At 34.0% G+C, this 20,028-nt stretch overlaps 3 protein-coding genes and 1 long non-coding RNA gene across 4 annotated transcripts; 2 read left to right on the top strand and 2 right to left on the bottom strand.

The window, feature by feature from the left end:
* Nucleotides 1–941: 941 nt before the first annotated feature.
* LOC142610006 (pentatricopeptide repeat-containing protein At2g37320) lies at nucleotides 942–3,389 on the top strand. Its single transcript, XM_075781723.1, has one exon. The coding sequence runs from the start codon at nucleotides 1,073–1,075 to the stop codon at nucleotides 2,585–2,587; it is 1,515 nt and encodes a 504-aa protein (XP_075637838.1). The 5' UTR covers nucleotides 942–1,072; the 3' UTR covers nucleotides 2,588–3,389.
* Nucleotides 3,390–6,382: 2,993 nt separating this feature from the next.
* Nucleotides 6,383–9,485, bottom strand: LOC142608609 (uncharacterized). Its single transcript, XM_075780303.1, has 6 exons — nucleotides 9,240–9,485; nucleotides 8,489–8,624; nucleotides 8,093–8,177; nucleotides 7,944–7,991; nucleotides 6,929–7,029; nucleotides 6,383–6,836 (listed from the first exon to the last, which is right to left on the bottom strand). The coding sequence occupies exons 1-6, from the start codon at nucleotides 9,415–9,417 to the stop codon at nucleotides 6,704–6,706; spliced, it is 681 nt and encodes a 226-aa protein (XP_075636418.1). The 5' UTR covers nucleotides 9,418–9,485; the 3' UTR covers nucleotides 6,383–6,703.
* Nucleotides 9,486–14,473: 4,988 nt separating this feature from the next.
* On the top strand, nucleotides 14,474–19,531 carry LOC142611191 (uncharacterized). Its single transcript, XR_012839973.1, has 4 exons — nucleotides 14,474–14,597; nucleotides 14,685–14,734; nucleotides 14,993–15,066; nucleotides 18,868–19,531. It is a non-coding gene; the product is annotated as an uncharacterized LOC142611191 (long non-coding RNA).
* On the bottom strand, nucleotides 18,688–19,808 carry LOC142611190 (germin-like protein subfamily 1 member 20). Its single transcript, XM_075783235.1, has 2 exons — nucleotides 19,609–19,808; nucleotides 18,688–19,385 (listed from the first exon to the last, which is right to left on the bottom strand). The coding sequence occupies exons 1-2, from the start codon at nucleotides 19,787–19,789 to the stop codon at nucleotides 18,850–18,852; spliced, it is 717 nt and encodes a 238-aa protein (XP_075639350.1). The 5' UTR covers nucleotides 19,790–19,808; the 3' UTR covers nucleotides 18,688–18,849.
* Between the last annotated feature and the right edge of the window lie 220 nt (nucleotides 19,809–20,028).

Genomic DNA, 20,028 nt, shown 5'->3' with positions numbered 1-20,028 from the left:
CCTTGTTTAAATTGTTGAAAATCATTGTTGTCCCATGTGGTCTTGATATCGTGGGTTCAACCCATTATTTTGCCTTAAAATGAAATTGTGGTTAGGATTAGACTCCACGCTTAAATCATGGATTCAATTCACGATTTCATATGTTGACAATTTTGCTTTGTTATTGCTGGTCACCTCAGCATAAAATTATGACTTGAAGATGAAATCAACATTTTTAAAAGTATTATATTTTGACAAGTCGCTTTAAAAATGCTATATAAACAGAAAATTGTTCTTACAAATTGCAACTATTTTGCCAATTACCTCCAAGAGGAGGTGTGTGGTTTTGATTTAGGTATATCCCTTCTGTTGAGATTCGTCATTGGAAGTTTTCTAAGAACAATAATTTAACACTTAAAAAAAATATTTTCCAATTCCGATCCAAATACTACTTTATAATATGAAGGAGTGACTATAATTTAGGATAAAAAGGGAAAAAAGAAAAGCATGTGACCAGGAGAATAAAGGGCATAAAACATTTAGAATTGATACAACAAAAAGATCAAAAAAGCCCCACAGATTTTGTAGCTCTTTTATGCACTTAGGAGTAACAAAGTAATTTCAAGAAAAAAAAAAAAAAAAAACTTGTGGTTAGGATAATAATAGGCATAAAACATTTAGAATTGATGACAAAAAGACGAAAATGACACCACAAATTTATAATTCACTTATGTACTTTAAGTAACAAAGTAATTTCAACTTTATAAATAGTTGTCGTTTAAGTCATTCTTAGGTCGTTTTGTCAAACACAAGCAACTCAACTCGGATAGAAATTTCATCATACTTGAGTAGAACAAACAAAAGAATTCTCTAGGAGAGAGAAAGAGAGAGAGAGAGAGAGAGAGAGAGAGATTCTATTGATACCTAAAACAATACACACACCACCCTTCATGCATACCATAAAATAGCTATATATAGAAAAACTACATAGACAACTAATAAGGAGACTTCCTAAAATGGCTCACCTCAAACTTGAAAAGCATGAATAGAAAGGTCAAGAAAAGCAATACATCTTGATGAGCTTTGGTTTGGAATGAATGGAATTGTTCGACAAAGCTGTTCCAGGAAGAAACTTTCTCATAGTTTTCAAACACTATCACAGCCTACACCTTTTTCTTCACACAAATGGAAACACACACCACAAAGCAAGAGGCGGCTAGACAAAGCACTGAGAGTTCTCGACCTTATCACACCCAAACCCAGTACTGTCACCTCAACTCGACAAACCCACCTTCGTCTCGTTCAAAACATATTACCAACGGAGGAATTTGCTGCTACAAATGCAAAGTTCGGAATCACAGATGTGTTTGATGAAATGCTTGAATCATATTCTAGGAAGAGTGGTGTTGACGCGAGTGTTTTGTCACATGCTGTGAGTTCGTGCGGGTCTACGCGTAATCTGCGTGGCGGTATTCAGTATCATTGCTCTGCAATAAGAACTGGCTTTGTTGAGAATGTTTACGTGGCGAGCTCTTTGATCAGTTTGTATGGTAAATGTGCGGAGTTAGAAAATGCTTATAGGGTGTTTGAAGAAATGCCTGTGAGAAATGTGGTGTCGTGGACAGCTATTATTGCTGCATTTGCACAAGAGTGGCAGGTTGATGTGTGTTTGGACCTTTTCCATCAGATGAGGAATTTGACGTGGAAACCGAATGAATTTACTTTCACAAGTCTTCTGAGTGCTTGTACCGGTAGTGGAGCTCTTGGGCATGGGAGAAGTGCTCATTGCCAAACAATTCAAATGGGTTTCAATTCATACATCCACATTGCTAATGCTCTCGTCTCAATGTATTGCAAATGTGGGGCTGTTGAAGATGCACTTTTCATTTTTGAAAAGATTGATGGTAAAGATATTGTATCATGGAACTCAATGATTGCGGGGTATGCCCAGCATGGGCTTGCACTGCAAGCAATTGATCTTTATGAAGAAATGAAGAAGCAAATCATTGAACCTGATGCCATTACCTTCCTTGGTGTCCTCTCTTCATGTCGTCATGCAGGTCTTGTTAAAGAAGGATGGTTCTACTTCAATTCAATGGTTGAACTGGGTGTGCAGCCGGATCTAGATCACTATTCGTGTGTCATTGATCTTCTTGGCCGGGCTGGGCTAATGGATGAGGCTAAAGATTTTATTGAAAAAATGCCTATCTATCCTAATGCTGTTATATGGGGCTCCCTGCTATCTTCTTCTAGGCTTCACGGGAGTGTTTGGATTGGCATCCGGGCAGCAGAGAACAGGCTGTTGCTGGAACCAAGTTGCTCTGCTACCCTTGTGCAATTGGCAAATTTGTATGCCAGCGTGGGGTACTGGGATCAGGCAGCTGGAGTGCGGAAATTGATGAAAGATAGAGGGCTAAAAACAAAACCAGGGTATAGTTGGGTTGAAATAAAAGATAGCGTGTACCAATTTAGGGCAGAAGACAGGTCAAACCCTAGAATGGCTGAAATTGTTTTTGTGTTGGACTTTTTGGTAGACCATATGAAACCTTTAGGTTATGAGGCTGAAATGCATGAGGAAGTTGACAATGCTTTATTTTCGATAGCATAAGTTAAGAAATGGCACTATGATGTTGTTGTCTACATCAGTCAAAGTCCAGTTCATAGGTATTTAGTACCTGCCTTTAAGCAGTGTGATGTTGCATTCATTGAATGGACTTTCAACAACAGAGTGCAAATGTCACAAAACACTGGAGTTCAGACCTGTCTGGTGCACTGCATTGAGATGGAACCACTTACACGATGAATTTATGTTCCAGAGATGTGTTCTAATTTGTTTATTTCCTCTAGAGATAGAGTTTTGACAGTCCTCAATCTCATGGGAACCATTTTGGAGAAAGTTGGTCATCATACTAGCAAGGGTCTGGAAGCAAGATTACCAAGGTGCCTGCCTTCTACTGCCTGATGAGTGATGATATAATGCTTAGAGACATAATACATTGCTGCCGTAGAATCAGTGGAGTACTAGACGAAAGAGAGGTTCCTTGGTTTTGTTAATAGTTGCAGCAAGGAAAGCCCAAGATCTGGGGGCACACCTGAATCTTAAGGTATTCTAATGGTGATTGCATGGGAATAGAATTTAGTATAAGAAGCTGAATTGGAATGAGAACTGCTATTCATCTATGTGGTGATAACAATGGGATAGAATCCCAAAATAGTATTCCACTCTACATAATAAGATGGTGAAATGAAATCATATTTAAGTCAAATTTTCCAAAATGGCTTTATTAATAAATGCAGTGAAGGGAAGCTTAAGATCTTTATTATGTATAAATTGAAAATTCTTAAATTAATATTACTTCCTTTGTTCAAAATTAATTTCTCTATGAAATTCAAAAGGGGAAAAGATTGATACTGTCTTTTTATGAACATTAAAGTCAAAATTCAATCTTATAAAACAAGTTTGGATTTTTTATATATTTTTATGCAAATTACATTATCCAACTTTCTTCAACTACTCAAAAGTCGCCAATTGACCAAAGCCCTTTCACCCATTCCTCCCTATCATCAAGAGATTCATGAAAACGTGATCCTGTGGTTGATTGGGGAATGAGATTCATTAGCACCTGACTTGCACATAAATTCCCACCTCTAGACATTTTGCTTGAAAAATGAAAAGAGGTCAAAGTAGTAAAGAACTAAAGATAATATGGTGAGAGCAATGAAAGAAGTTGCAAACATGCTTGGTTTTCAATTAAATGATGCATTAAGCAATCTTAACAAGGCAGTCAATGGAGCAGTAGCATTTGAATGTAGGTTAAGAATCAATGGGAGCTGTTGAAACTTGAAGGTATTTGGCCTACCACAAAGGAGCATCACTAGAAACAAAATTGATTGCTTGTTAACATGAAATGATATATTTTTGTTTCAACATGCCATATAAGAGGAATATTGCACAAAGGGACTTATTAACATACACTTTTTAGGTCAATAGCTTAATCCACATCATCTAATGTTTCTAATGGATATATTTAAGGTTAAAATCTCTCATCTCCATCAAATTATTTTGGAGGAAGGGGAGAGAAATAAGAGCATCCACATCAGTGGATGTAAAAGTTTCTAAAATAAACATAACTACCAATTTTACACATTTTGAGCAAAAAAACACCACATCAGTGGGTTTAAAAATGTTTAAAATTTTGTAAATTCATCTTCAAGCTACAGTAACCGTGTATATTAACACGGTTATTGTAGCTCGTTTATACCATTATTTTATCATTTTCGTTCGCTCCTTTTTTTCTCTCTCCTTTCCGTGCTCAACCAACCCAGCTAAAACTCAACTCCTCATTCTCTTCTTTTTCCTCAGATGCACACAAACACACCCACACACAAACACATCCACACAGAAAATCAATACAGACACACTTGCTCAAAAAAAAAAAAAAACATAGATACACAAACACAGATCGGCGCTTGATCGGAGCTTGATCGGTGCTTGACTGGATCGGAGCTAGGGAGAGTAGATCGGAGCGTATCGGAGTGGATCGGAGCTCGGAGCTAGCGGATTGGAGCTCAAAGCAAGTGGATCGGAGCGGATCAGGGCAAATCAGAGAGTTGATCGAGAGGGAGAGTGGAGCGTGTCAGAGTGGATCGGAGCTCAGAGCGAGTGCATCGGAGCGGATCGGGGCAGATCGGAGAGTTGATCGAGGGAGAGTTGATCTGGGTAGAGAGAGAGAGAGCGAATCAGAAATGAAGAGAAGTAGAGAGAGCGAATCAGAAATGAAGAGAAGGAGAGAGAGAGAAATGAACAGAAATGAGAGAAATGAATCAGAGGCGCGCGTATATGTGTGGTAGTTGAGAGAAATAATAAAAAAGTGAGGAAATTGATTATTTAATTAATAGAGGTGGTAGGATAGATGAACTGATGTGGGTGTTTTGTAAAAGTGAATGTGTAAAATTTTAAAAGTAGGTTTTTTGTGTAAAATAGACGGAATCTTTTAAACGAGCTGATGTGGTTGCTCTAAGACTTTTGAGTAGTTGATAAAAGTTGGATAATCTAAACTTTTTTTTTTTTTTACATGATAGAAATTCTACTCTAGTTTAATCTAATAAGTGAATATATGTATGATGCTCCTTCTTAGAAACTTGAACCTCAACCTTTATTCTCCACACTCCATAAACACTTATACTTGTAGAGAGACAATCGCACCAAGGGTGCGTAGTATTAATCTAAATCTTATAAATGATGGTTACTTCACAGTTATACTTGTGGAGTGATCATCACGCCAACGGTGCATGGTAGTAACTTAAATCTTATAGATGACTATGATGTTTTCTAGCCTTCTATATATTTGGAAGTTTTAAACTTACATCAATTATATGGGTTGTAAGATTAACTTTTATATATATATATATATTAATTCCAAACTTATTTCATATGACATCATGCTATTCAAATAGTCGAATTAAGACTTTATCGTTTATAGAAGTTGTTATCATCTGTTTTTTCTTTTTAAAAATATATGAAGTCATTAATTTTAACAAAAGACAAGTAGATTAATATAAAATTGTTTCAATTTATACATAAACAGGTGTTAAGCTAAACCCATAAAAATTGTAAACTTAATTTTATTGATAAAGGTATTTTAGGAAATTTAACTTCACATGATTTTATTCCACCATCTTATCTTTTCTTTTCTTTTTCTTTTTTTCTTTTTTTTGAGAAGCATTTCCACCGTCTTATCAAATAATGCCAAATTGTAGATTTATGGTTCTTCTCCTGTATTGTTACCAAACATAAATGGGAATAGTGATTCTATTACAAATGATATTTATTATAATACTTAAATTGCACAAGGCATGACATGGACAGCTTATTATTAGGATTGTGCAAAATTTTCTGAATTCTTATAAAGAGATTCTAATGGGATCATTCAAAATCCCAGTTGCATCAACCTGATTAAACGATAGGAATCAGTTAGGCTCAACATCAAAATTCTGTCACCTCCATTATCACCAATCATATAGAAAAATTCATTCCCAGTAGCTACAGGATCAATTAGATCAAACATTAACTTAAAAGCTCGATTAAGAAGCATCCACCATTGGAGATTATCCAATCATTGAAAACTGTAACGTCTAAATGGCTTCATGTAGACCAAGTAATATTCGATCATTGCAGATTATCAAAATGGAATTTGAAAAAAAAAAAAAACATACATATTGATTTCAGATGCTTCGCTTCAATGAGTTCAAAAGTCCGTTTCAACTGATAAACAAAGAGAGCATGTAGGAAGAAGGAACAATTTTGCTCATCTCCTTAATAGCTTTTCAAGGCTCATTTCTTATCCTCAAATATTAGTTTAGGACAAAAATGAAATGCACTCACTTGATAAAACTAACCAAATTGTGAACAAGAAGCTAAAAAGGTTGCCTACACTTACCAATTTGCATTTAGCGATTGACTTCTTTAAGTTGTACAAAAACAACAGTCTTTCATTTCTCTAATGAACGAAAACATAAATAAGACTGTAAGAGATAACATGCTTCCAGAACATTTAAATTGATTTCAAAATGCCCAAGAAAAATGCCTCTCATAAAATAGGAAATTTCCTATCTATGTTAAGGCACAAAATCAAAGCAAGTGCAATTAGAATAACAATTCCTACCCTTGCTTTAAATCACCGACCAATACCACCAGATATAGGAGACAAAAGGGACCAAACTATTACTGGAGGACGCGCACGGAGATTTGATTATTAAGACAGATGCCTCTGTTCTTTTTGATGAATGCATTCATTGCTTCATTCTTTGAAGGAAAGTTTACTGTTGCCATTCTAATTGCATCAGGGTATGCACCTCTGCAATGGTACAGAAAAGGATTCAGTTTGAGAAAATTATTAGAAGAAATGTATACAATATTTAACATTTTTAAAAACTAATTGACATAAACCTCATAAACATCTCAATTGAGGATGCTTCATATACACAACCGGTCAGGAAGCGTTCCACATCTTCTGGAAGAGCATTTCGAGGAAGCCCTTGCAGTAAAACCTGACAGAAATAGGCAAGGGAAAATTACATCATTAGATGTACAGTAAGAAAAAAAAAATTCATGTAAATACTAGAAAAAGTCACAATGCTTCAGCCAGCAGTCTCCAAGTTCAAAAAGATCTACCATAAAATGCAGATAACATATGTACTGCAAAGAGTTTTGGATATTATTGCAACAATTAAGGTTCCACAAATTTGTGGCATATTTTTAACACACAAAACCCAATATGCAAAGTCAAAACATCTTTGCAGAGAATGCCTCAATTTCAGACATAAGCAGCTATACCAACTAACAATGTTGACACGGCAGCAGGGATAATCATGAAATTGTGCAGATAAGATAAAATAAATAAAATAGTCCATATGCTCTTCAGCATGGATATATATGCCATATGTATGAACAATTTATGAAATAATTAAGAGAATCTGCATAACTAATAAAATAGTTCTTCAAGAGAGTAGTAGTTTTGACATGGTAATCCAAGATTCAAGTTCATGGGAACTTTGTCAATAATTGGAATATACTCAATTAGAGACAGAAGGAGGCGTAGCATGGTGATAAAATCATTGTGCTCTCAAGTTACAGAGGGATTAGGTGCTTACAACTTCATCACATAACCCAGTCAAACTATTCATCTAAAACATGGCTCAGTATCAGAACCCACACTTTAGATATCATGAATCAATGTACCATTTCTTGATCCACTCTCAAAATGTCAATCAACATTCTACAAATTAGGAGAACATTTAGCCCCTATGTGGACGAAGTAGCATCCTAGGTTCTAACAACCTATATTTCTTAAGTTCTACAACAAGTGAATTCTGTTGCATAAAACAAGATAGAGCTTTGGAACAACTGCTACATCAACTAAAGAATAAAAAAAAAACACACATAATTGAGAACTTTGACTTACAGTTTTTCCATTATAGGGCATAAGAAGGTCCCACTGCGAACGATCACCCTGACATCCAAGAAAACAAACATAATCATCCCTAGACATATTTGCATAATAACACAACCTAATCAATTATATCTTAGCAAATGTGTTTATAGTGACATTACCCTCTCCAATCTGTACAATCGACCCTTCCTTCCAATCACCCTAAAAGCTTGATCATAGGCATTACGAAAAGGAAATTGCACCATCCTGATAATAGCAATAGATCCCATTTGAAAAAGAAAAAAGAAAAACTTCCAGGTATCAAAACAATACTATGTAAAATCCACTAAGTGCAAACAAAGAAAAAAAAGGTCAAAGAATAGAAGCAACAAATGCACAATGTGTTGCAAGCAGAAAGCATAAATCAGAATTCTCTACCGGCTTCTAGAAAGATATAATACAAACACATTTCTTATTTAATCAATAAAATGTAACAGAAAACAGGCAATATGCATGCTTGAATACTGAACTACATGCATAAAATTCTAAAAAGCAAAGTGAAATCAAGGGAAGATTACACTCCAATTGGCATAAAGCTCCAGTTGTAGTTAACTTTCACATCATCTATGGTCAAATTGCACCCTTTAAGCATGTTGATAATGTCTGTCTTCAGTGTATGCCTTGTAATTCCAAATATCTTCCCATAGACCGGACCTGATATCATTCAAGAGAGAGAGTACAAAATATATGCCCATTTCAGTGACATGTTTTGTGTTTTTAAAGGTTATTTTTTTAAAATTATCATTACTTTAAATTATGCTCAATTCCAACATTTTCTCAGCAACCATACATAGCCAAAAATATATGCCTTGTAATTCCAAGTAACCTCCCATAGACCAGACCTGATATCATTCAAGAGAGAGAGTACAAACTATATGCCTATTTCAATGATATATTTTGTGTACTAAAAAAGGTTTTTTTATTATTATTATTATTATTATTATTATTATAAATTATGCTCATTTCATACATTTTCTCAGCAACCAAACAGAGCCAAAAATATTAAAAACTTAAAACATTTTTTTCAGTGAAACGCTACGTGAATCATTTTTATAATTATTATTATTTTCTTTATAACAGTTCCAACAGTTTCTCAGCAACCAAACAGAGTCAAAAGGACAACATAACCTAAAACCTCTCTCATAAACCCTACTGTTCGATAACCCCAAAAAAAACCCAGACTGGATAACTAATAAAACCTAAGCCTAAGCCTATGATTATGACTGAAAATTACGAAAATGGCGAAATCAAAGCTCGAAATGTCCGAACCTGTGTCCGTGGCGTTTTGAAGAAATGGATCGATCGGTGAATTCTGAGGCGGTTGCTCTGCCTCGGTCGAAAACCTTCTCGGCGATTCGCGAAGAAGCCACGAGGCTGGGATGCCATGACTCGCCTTAACCGAAAAGTTGGATCTCAATGCGGTTCCGAGATAACCCAGCTTTGACATTTTTCTCGGCTGAGCTTTTGGGACTCACTGTGACTATTAAACTCACTGTACTAATCTACTATTAGAGCTAGCTTCCTCTAATATTTATCCATATATCGATATAGGCTCCTTAACTTTTGGAAAATTGTACTTTGCCACAATATTTGCATTATAATTTTATAACAAATTCTACATGACATGTGGCAAGCTATTGGGCAAAAACATAATTTCAATTGTAGACTTGTATTAGAATTAGCAAATGCTTGTCACATAGGATTTTTTTGTGAAAATATTGTGAACTTAATAATAGTCTTTTTTCTTTTGAATCTTTTGACTAAATTATAAATTATATTGTCTAACTTAATTCAAAATTCTATTCAATTATGTAATTTTTAATATATTTATTTCAGTTTTATAACTTTCATTCATCTTGAATATAATTTTTTATGAGTTTTGCCGAGGGCGGTTGTTCATTATCTTCAAGGGTTCAAATGAACTCTCTAACTTGGAAAAATACTATATATATAATTTGTTTTATTAGTTTAATTTACACTTAAAAGTATTTTTGACTCTCTATTCACATATTAGCCCAATCCAAAACCAAATAATAACACAAATCACAGATCACTCTTACTTCCTCTCTCTAATCTCATTCTTATGAATCTAATCTCATCTTTCCTCTGTATTTGACTATCTCGATATCTTTGACTCTAAGAATAAAAAGTGAATGTTTATGAGTTGTGGTACATCTCTCTTTATTATAAATTTAGATTATATGTGTATTTGTTTGAATGTGTGTGTGTATAATATAAATATAACATAATTTTATATAATTTATTTTAAGAAATACAAAAGGTTTATTACATGTGTGCATATTGTTATCATATTATTGTAAAGTTATTGTATTATTTATGTTAAGCATTTGATTTTTTTTTTTTTAAATTTTATGAGAAGCATTTGATTGGTTAAGTATGAATGAATATGAGTGTGTAGGTCAATAATTAACAAAGTACCAATGAGTTGAGTTTTGGCATATAATTTAAAATATTTTTATAAAAACAAGAACAAAGATAACTGTATAAAAAAAATTATACAAACGTAATAAAATAAAATGGTCACATTTACTCACATTAACAATAGATAATGAAAACTTATAATGAACTATCATCATATAACTATTTTAAAATATGAAATCTCATAAAGGAAAATTGTAAAATTTCATATATTAATTTTTTATTTGGTTGATAACTTGATATATTCAAGTTCTTTTTTTATTACCTTCTATTTAATTGAAGTTTCTTAATGCCCCTGAAAAAAAAAAAAAATCTGGAGCTAAGCAAATAAAAAATAGTGTATAATATATAATTTAGGTGTTTTTATTTTTATTGGTGCGTACATACAAACATTACAACTCCGCTTGATTAAGTTTATGGCCCGCATAAGGCCCAGTTAGATTGTTTAGCCCATATCTACAAAATAAAAAACCTGGGTTTAAGTGGGCCCTTTCAATCTCTCTCTCTCCGTTAGGTAGTTCTTCGTTGGCCCAAACCAGATCCATCCCCGTTAGGCAATTTCTTGTTTCAACATTTTCGTTTTCGACCTTTTAAAAACAAAAATTTATTTAGTAGTGCTACAAGTAATACAAAAAATTTGCTACATTGATGTTATTAACCAACATGTGACATATTAGAAAGAAGTAATTCAAATATTTATTTATGAAGTGATTGAAACACACTAATCATATTTATTATCATATCAGTTTATAAGTTTCATGTAATAAAACTTATAATACCTTTAGTATTTTTCCTTTAATTTGGGGGGGGGGGGGTTGTAAGGGTTGCTGGGTTAGATCATTCTTTTCTATTATCTATTTTTCTACTATTTTTTTTTTTTCTATTTATGCTTCTCCATCACCCAAAATATATACCCACACATAATTTTGGTGCTCCCTGGAAAAAATTATCTTATAGGGCCACTATATCTAGCTACTTCTTTAAATACATTCTCTCACATATTGTGAGTAGTTGCATGAAGTACTCTCTCACACACTTTTTTTTTTTTCTTCTTAATAAAAAAAGAGTTCACAGGTATGGTCATTGCTTCTCATTTAAAATCTACTCATAAAAGTCATGGGACCACCCATACAATAGTGGAGCTTCCTACTACTAGAACCTACAATCTCAAACTCGTGGGCCATGAGTGCTTCCTATCAATAAACCACCCCCCGTGGCCACTCACTCACTCTTCAAACAACTTAATTAGGAGGGATTTCAACTAGCTAAAGCCTTCCTTTGTTAGTCTATTCCTTTTATATAGTATTTTTTTAGTAAGTAACACACGTATGCAATGGATTGTGATCCTACTATCTCAACCTATAAGAATTATTTGAGTTAGTGTAACATTTTATATCTTACTATTATTGTTGTTGTCAATAATCTTTACGAGTATAGTTGTGATTGTTGCATACATGTGTATTGGTTTTTCTTTTCACCTTTCCTAAAATGGTATTGGATCATAAGATTTGACGCACATTGTTTCTTGATTTAAGTTTTACACTAGCTAATGAAGCTTGTAATTTGTAATAAATAAAAGAAAAAAGAAAAAGAGAAGTGGTTTTTAGTCCAACAAAATCATCTACCTTAGGAACTGGAAATAACACCTTCGATTTAGTTAGCATTTCTTTACAGTAAGGTTTCAAATCATCTATAAATTTAATACTTAAAAATTATGGATTTTTTTTTTTTTTGGTATTCCATTTAAGCAATTAAAACTTAAATTAGAAATTTACTACTGTTCTCTCCCTCTCTAGCTATTTCACTCGGTTTCAAATAAAATCCAAATGCAACCTTGAGCAGTTGAGCTTTTGGGCACGTGTTCCTGGATACAGTGGGTCACAAATCACAACCCACAACCACTACACAAATTTGGAGTAGGACCATGAATATATATAAACATAAGCTTTACCGGGGCATTATTTTGCAATCTTGAAGGAATAGTAGTTGTCCAATTATCAATTGATAAGTTTTCTTCTTTATCATTTTTTGATGAATAGTTGTTTTCTTTATCATTTTGCACTTGTGCACATGCAAGAGGCCTCAAGTGGAAATATATCGTTTTTTTTATATCTATGCAGACAATAATGTATAGTAGACAGAGCTTTCCTCGTCATGTAATTGTAAATGCAACAGTCATATCATGTGCCCTTACGTCCTTTACTGATGAGATGAGAGAACCAGCCCAATGATCTGAAAAAACAGGAGAACTGAATTGTTTGACGCCAAAAAATAACTAGAACTAATTTTGGCTCAGTCCTCATAAACTTTAGCTTTTGATACAGAGCTTTCCTCGTCATTTAAATGTAAATGCAACAGTCATATCATGTGCACTTACGTCACACCTCTTTCTCTTGTTACAAGTTCTGGCTATGAGCACAGATCAAGCTCATTTTTGAACATCACATATGGAATCAAATGAAGAACAAGCCAGGGAAGCTCTGACCTCTTGCAATTATGGAGCACAAGTTCACATCTTAAGCATTCATATCATTACATACTTATCTATTTGGGAATAACTTATTTAGTTTTTTGTTGAAAGTGTACTAGAAGTATATTTGTATTTTGAAAAAGTGAGAATAAAAAAAAAAAAGTTGAACTTATAAGCTCCAGCCAAATAAACATCTTGTGATCAAAACAGAATCCCTAACGTATTTCAGCACCCCATATACCTCAATTATGGTAATCTCTACAAAATAACAGTACCAACATTTGTTCTTCTCTCGTGATTCCAAAATCTCTTCCAAAGGCGGTCGGCTTGGACAAAAACAGATTATAAGCTTCCATCACATATTTATAACTAATAATTATATCGAGCAGTAGAAGTATATTAGTCATTAACGTGGTTAGTTTTGAAAGCAAGTCTCATGAGCTTCCTGTAAAAATTTTGTAGGCTAGAAGTTTGATTATGAAAATGTGCATAAAGAGAAGTTAAAAAAAAAAAAAATTTATAAAAAGCAAAGAGAATTGTTCATGGTGCAACTAAATCCAAATGATAAGGTTTTCTGTTAATGAAAAATTTAAAGCTTTATAAATAAAAAAATTTCTTGTCACAACAATTAAAATTTCATACCCATAAACCCAGAAAATCATAGCAACTCAAAAAATTCATACCCATAAACATGCAACCCAACAAGCAAAGAGAAACCCACATTGTCGAACCCATCCCCACCGCTATGAAGTGACAACACAAAATTAGCCATCCTACCACCTATCAACCCCAACTAGAAAATCAATTAGCCACCGTCACAAAATCCAACCATCAATGGATCTCAACGAAGCCTGCAAAACCCATCAAAAGAAAACCATCTCCGACCTAACTCGAAACAAATCTGCACTAATCCTTACTCGACAACCAACTTGCCACCACCAAATAATCCAAGTGAGCCCAAGCCCTCCTAGACCTTGGTATTGCGGCATTTTACAAAGTGCTAGTATATAGCGATGTTTCTAGAGCACTAGGATATAGCATGTACACATCTACAAATAAATATACATAGTTACTATAGTAAACTTGTAAATTTACACAAATATACACTTATTAATGTAGAGAAATACTATATTATCAATACTTTTACAACAAATCCTAAGTGGCAGGTTGTTATAAATTATTTTTGGTGGAAGAAATAATAATTTTAGTAATATGTTTAAATTAAAACCAATAACAACTATCATTTATGATTTGTAGCGAAAATGCTTTGGAGGTAACACTTATTCATTTTGTAAATGATATGTCCACAATATTTTCACAAATAATCCCAAGCAGGTTATTCTTGGTTGTTATTGTTGAGGGAAAAAGTAATTTTCGTGTTCAAATTTAAACTAATAACAACTAATCATTGTGATTTCAGTTGTTGTAAAAATATTAAACGTAGCCATCTCTCGTTTATTTTAGGCAAATTTACACATTTTTCGGCTAAATGGATTAAAGAAAGTGACGTGAGATACCATAACCCGGACACATGTCTAATTAGGAGAATGCCACCTAGTAGTTGGTACAGGGGCACCAAAGTAAAACAAAAAATTCTTCAGCATTTTCATTTTCAATCTCTCTGTCTCTCTCTCTCTGAGCTTTGAAGCTTCAGCGCAAAAATGGCGTTCTTGCTTAACAAAACCTCCATCGCTTCGCATTTCAGATCTCACTCCCAGGTACTACGCACTTCCTCTCTTCTCGATTCCCTTTCGTCGTCGTTTCGATCCTCTAATTTCTCTCTCTCTCTCTCTCTCTCTCTCTAGAACACAGTGGACGCGCTTACCACATCGAACTCGGGGCTCGCGAGAAAGCCGTAAGTCTCTCTCTCTTTTCTCTGTTTCTCTATCACTGTATCTCTATATGCATATCAAATTCATCTAGATTTGGTCAAGTTAGTAGCTGAAACACTGAATCAAACACCTAAAGAATACTAAATTTGATGTATTTCTGAATTTTAAATTTAAGTATGCTTGTCTTTATGAATGAATTGGGTCATTTTATATGGAACCCAGTAATGGGTTTTCCTATTTTTTGTGTGTTGTGTTGGTACTAAGTTGCTTAAACTTTGCAGCTCTTGGCAGAGGCCAGGGGACCCGGCTTTGAAGCGATTCAAATCCCATAAGAAGACTCTTGTTGTCGTCGCAGGTAAGCGATTCAAAATTTTAAGTATTTTTGAAGAGTATATGGTAGACATGAAGAGTAATGCAAAATGGACATATTGGAACAAAAGTAATTTGTTCAAGTATCTAAAAAGCTTTCATGTTTTAAGAATTTTAAACATGCAAATGCCAATGGCCTGTTCCTAACATAATAGGGTAGAGGGTGAAGTGATCTAGATCAACCGTATGCATGTGCAACTCACCAATAAAAATAAAAATAAAAAGTTCAAACTATCTTAGTCCTAGGAAGCATGGACACGTTATTTGGGATGCCGTAATAGTTTCCCATAGGCTGCATCATATTATAATTTTTTAAAAATTGCTTGTGTCTGTGCATCCTAGTCCAAGTCTATTTTAGTTGCCCAAAATTTTCTAATTTGTCAAACACTAGAAGCATAAAGTGGTAGTGGGGGAAGGTAACATTTTCTCCTAAGAACTCCAAATATTTGAAGGATGTAGGAAGTGTACCAGCTGTTTCTAGCTTCTCTATGATATGATTGTTTCTATTCAATAATTGTTCTGTCCATGGTACGAGAAGGAACTGAACATCCCCTTTCTCCTCCTCTGTATATTCCCTTATATTGTTTGCCAATATGCCCAAGTAATCTGGTAAGATCCAAGTTTGAACTTATTTTTGCATTTGCAATCCTATTCTTTTTCTGTAAGAGCTTACTACATTTGTATAATTACATAGGCAGTTGCACATTACAAGTTATATAAGCTCCGTAGCAAGAAACAGAAAATAGCATTCTCTAGGTAGCACCCTCTAGCATGCTAGATTCCTGCACCTAAGCTAAAAATTTGTGATATTTTGGCCAATTCCAAATTTAATCCAGTATGAAGTACAAGAGTTAATTACCAATGTGCTTTAACTCAAATGGTATCTCCTGCTCTTATAAGAGCAAGGGGGAGAGGGAGGTCTTGGGTTCTAGACCCATTTGGTGCGTGTCAATTAGCAGTTAAAAAATAAAAATAAAAAAAAGGAACGAGAGTTCTAGTATGCGATTGATAAAACCTAAATTTGAGACATTATATTATGAGAATTGTTTTTGTTCAGAAAGTCTAGGGACATCTTTCTACAGCTTTTTTCACAACTGTTGATATGACCCAGTGTGATTGGTGGATAATAAAAGTGGTACCGGTGGTATACCCAATTGAAAGTGATATTGCTTTAATCACAGCCGGCCATTTGTACTTTACAAAAATTAATACTCTTATTTGTTTGACTTTAAACCTTTTGCTAATGAGTTGATGGTTTCATGTTTGTTACTTGTTTGCATTTTTGCCATGATGTGTGTGTGTGTGATGTTTAGAACCTTTAGATTTGACAAACTTTTTTGGCATGCTTCCTGAAGAATGGATTAAACTGCTAATAAACCCATATGAATCAACTTTTGTAAACTTGATTTATTATCTTGGGTGGGGAAGCTTGAGAGTTTTTTGGATTATATTTATCTTATTGAACAGTAGAGTTAGAGCAAGCAGCTCGAAATTTAAATTCAAGACAATAGGAAATGTTCTATTCCTTTCATATCAAATTTTCAGCAGAAAATTTTATGTTATGGTCTGAGTGACCTTCACTCAAGAAAAAAAAAGGGCCTGAATGACTTTACAAATTATTGTGTGAAGTGGCCAATCTTAAGTGAGAAGGCCCTGTTGACTTGCATCATTTTAAAGAAAAACAAAAAATGGTAAAAGAAACTTTTAGCATCTTTTGCATTGGGGAATTTGCTTCTATCATAATATTATTGGTGACTAGACTGATGGATTTAAGCATCTTTTGGATTGGGGAATTTGCTTCTATTACAATGTCCAGTGTTGCCTTTCTTAAATTATTCCAGCCTCTGCCTTTTTCTTAACTCTTATACTCCTTTTTTTTGGGGGGCGTACCAACAGGTATCATCCCCGTAGAACAATGTTATTTTTCAGAACTTTTAACCAATCCATATGGCCCTGAGAGCGGCTTTTGCTAAAACTCAAGCAGTTTTTTCTTTGAAGCGTGCCCTAATTAAGGTGGTCGATACCGTACCGGCACCGGCCGTATCGGCCGGTACATACCGTACCGGCCGGTGCACGTCGGTACACTTTTATATTGTGCCGAAAAAATACCGGCCATACCGGCCAATTTCGGGCAATACTGGCCGGTACAGAAAAAGATTTTTTATTTATTTATTTAAAGTTTTGTAATTTTTGAATTTTTGTAAAGGCATAATGGTAACTTATTTACATTAACTTATTAGTATTATTTGTTTTCTTAGTATGCAATGAACAACTACGCTTTCTATTTTTTATATTGTGTTTTTTTTTTTCTTTTAATTGATACTAAAGTCTAAAACTACGAATAATTTGTTCTGAATTGAGGTAATGTTTTATGATAAACTTTTATATTTACTATAATATAAGTGAAATATTATATGTTTATAAACATGTTTCTAAAGATTTTGGTGTGTGTGTGTATAAAATAGCGGTAAACCCGAAACGGTACACCGGTATTGACCGGTATCCGAAATATATCGTACCGGTGACCAAACCGGTACAGCCTCCAGTACGGTATTGACTTCCTTGGCCCTAATTGATGGAATGGAATGAAAGAGATTTTTTTAAGAGTTCCCCAGTTTGAGAATTTAGTAGAAAGAAACATACCAATTTTATCACCCCTTTTATAAAGTCCCAAACACACTAGAGAAAATTCACTATGTTCCATGCCATTCTCTTAAGATCTACTATCCTTTCTATTTCACTCCATTGTTTCAAAGACTCCCAAACAGTGTCATCGACAATATAAAACTGCAATAGATCAAATAATGATATAATTTTTAAAGTGTAGAACAATAGAACCTAATTTATCAGAGCATTATTTTACCTTCACTTTACATTAGAATAACAATAATCTTAACCTTCGCAAGTAAAGATGGATTAACATAAAATGGATTAACTTAAAATTTAATAAATATTACAAATTTACACATCAAATAAAGAATAAAATAAATTTATTTACCTCAAATAGGACCTTTTGATAATAAGTTTAGGGGTAAAAAGGAAGGGCGGGGGGGGGGGGAGGGGGAGTGGTGTTTGATGGCACAGTTGCTCAATTTCATTTTTTTAGGATTGAAGAGAAAACAATTGCTAATTCCATTAATTTGAGTAATTCAGGCTTCATTTACACCATGACATACATTAAACTACATCTTATGCATAAGACACTTTCTTCATTTCTTCCTTTTCTTTTTCACTAGTTTTGCCTTACCCGTTTTCCAATATTTTACCCATTTTCAAGTACTATGTTTTTATCCCTTGTATAATTTTTTTCCATGTTACCTCGGTATGAATACATTTTAAATAACACTCAAAAATTTTGCTTCACAAATATTACCTCCAGGAATGTTTGACATAAAATATGCGCTATTGAACCCAAAATTTGTCCTCCCATTTGTATAAATGAAACTAAAATTTCTATCGATTTTAAATACAATTTAGATTTGTTTATATTTAATATTTAGGTGCTTGTAATTTCAAACTTTAGAGTAATCAAGATTTATTTATGCATTAATTGCACTACATTTGCCACGACACAATGACACGCAAAATAAGTAAATAAATAAAGAAATAAAGAAGAAACCATTTTATTTGAAAAAAAATTATTTTTATGACATTACAGTAAGGGAAACTAGGCAAACTTTATTCAAACTATCTAGTGGTTCGCCTTCCCTGTTACATATGTATTTTCGATTGTAGAATGATTACATATGTATTTTCAATTGTAGAATGACTAGAATTGTTTTTGAAGATAATCAACTACACTCTTGTCCAATTGGAAGGCCTTGATGAGAACGTCAGGATTGATGGGAGGACTTGATCCAAAGACTGCATTTGCTATGGTGATTAGCCCAGGATTTTGACTGCTGAGACCGGAAAAGGCCAGAGCATTAGTCTCCCCTATGTTGAATTGGAAGTGAATCAGACCAATTGGAAATACAAAGACGTCTCCCTTGTTTAGAACTTTGGTGAAGAGTTTGTTTGGATTGGATGTGACAAATCCAACTAAGAGAGTACCCTCTATGACTACCAAAAGCTCAGTGCCGCGAGGGTGAGTGTGAGGAGGATTTAGGCCATATGGTGCAAAGTCAATGCGAGCCAAAGATATGCCAAGAGTGTTGAGACCTGGAAATTTGTCGACGTTCACAAGATTGACACTTGATCCAAGTTTATTTGCAGCTGTGTTTCCAGGAATATTGAGTCCGGAGAAGAAAAAATCGTTGGCTACGACAGTTGCTGGGTCCTTGCAAAATTGTCCATTCACAAACACTGCACAAAGAAAAGTTTGTTATTATCACAAATAAGACAGTTTTGTAACAATGGACAATAGCATGTCAAGTAGGAAAAAATAAAATCTAATGCAGATCATATAACCGTAAGGCATAATCTCATTAATGTGTAAAACTTCATTATAATGATCTCGAAAGAACGTAGATGATGATAATACTACTAAGTACTGCTAATAATAAGGAGAGTGCATGCATCTACATACCAGCAGAATCAGTGTTGTTAATTGCGACACAAAAGTCTTGCAAAGGACTAGGGTCATAAGCTGAAACAAGGGTGGTTGCCAAAGCCAGAATGGCCACAATTACAACTTTCATCATATTTGAGGTTCTCTCTTGTTGTGTAGTATTTTGCGTATTCTTGCTTTGGTGAGGGATGGGAAACATTGCATATGGGAATGCCTATTTATTGAGAGTAGTCACTGAAGCGGTCCATGTTTTTGCACAAACGAAGCATATAACTTGGTAGTTCTGCAACTGTTATAAATATTTTTTAATTTAATGGATGAACCATTCTTTAACCACTACTTGTCGTGTACTACATATTTCGAAAACCAATCAAATGGGACCTCTTCAATGCCATTGTGCAATTTTAATGTTGTCCAATCCGATTCTATCAAAAATAA

This window comes from Castanea sativa, chromosome 9 (assembly GCF_040712315.1).
Source record: "Castanea sativa cultivar Marrone di Chiusa Pesio chromosome 9, ASM4071231v1".
Classification (NCBI taxonomy): domain Eukaryota; kingdom Viridiplantae; phylum Streptophyta; class Magnoliopsida; order Fagales; family Fagaceae; genus Castanea; species Castanea sativa.
Note: the sequence above shows the minus strand (reverse complement) of the source record. Positions and strands in the feature narration are given on the sequence as shown.

Coding starts and splice junctions, on each gene's coding strand:
- LOC142610006 (XM_075781723.1), top strand. CDS start 1,073: ATGAATGGAATTGTTCGACAAAGCTGTTCCAGGAAGAAACTTTCTCAT.
- LOC142608609 (XM_075780303.1), bottom strand. CDS start 9,417: ATGTCAAAGCTGGGTTATCTCGGAACCGCATTGAGATCCAACTTTTCG. Junction 8,625..9,239: donor TCAAAACGCCACGGACACAG/GTTCGGACATTT, acceptor GAATGATATCAG/GTCCGGTCTATGGGAAGATA. Junction 7,992..8,092: donor GATTGTACAGATTGGAGAGG/GTAATGTCACTA, acceptor CTTGGATGTCAG/GGTGATCGTTCGCAGTGGGA.
- LOC142611190 (XM_075783235.1), bottom strand. CDS start 19,789: ATGTTTCCCATCCCTCACCAAAGCAAGAATACGCAAAATACTACACAA. Junction 19,386..19,608: donor TAACAACACTGATTCTGCTG/GTATGTAGATGC, acceptor TTCTTTGTGCAG/TGTTTGTGAATGGACAATTT.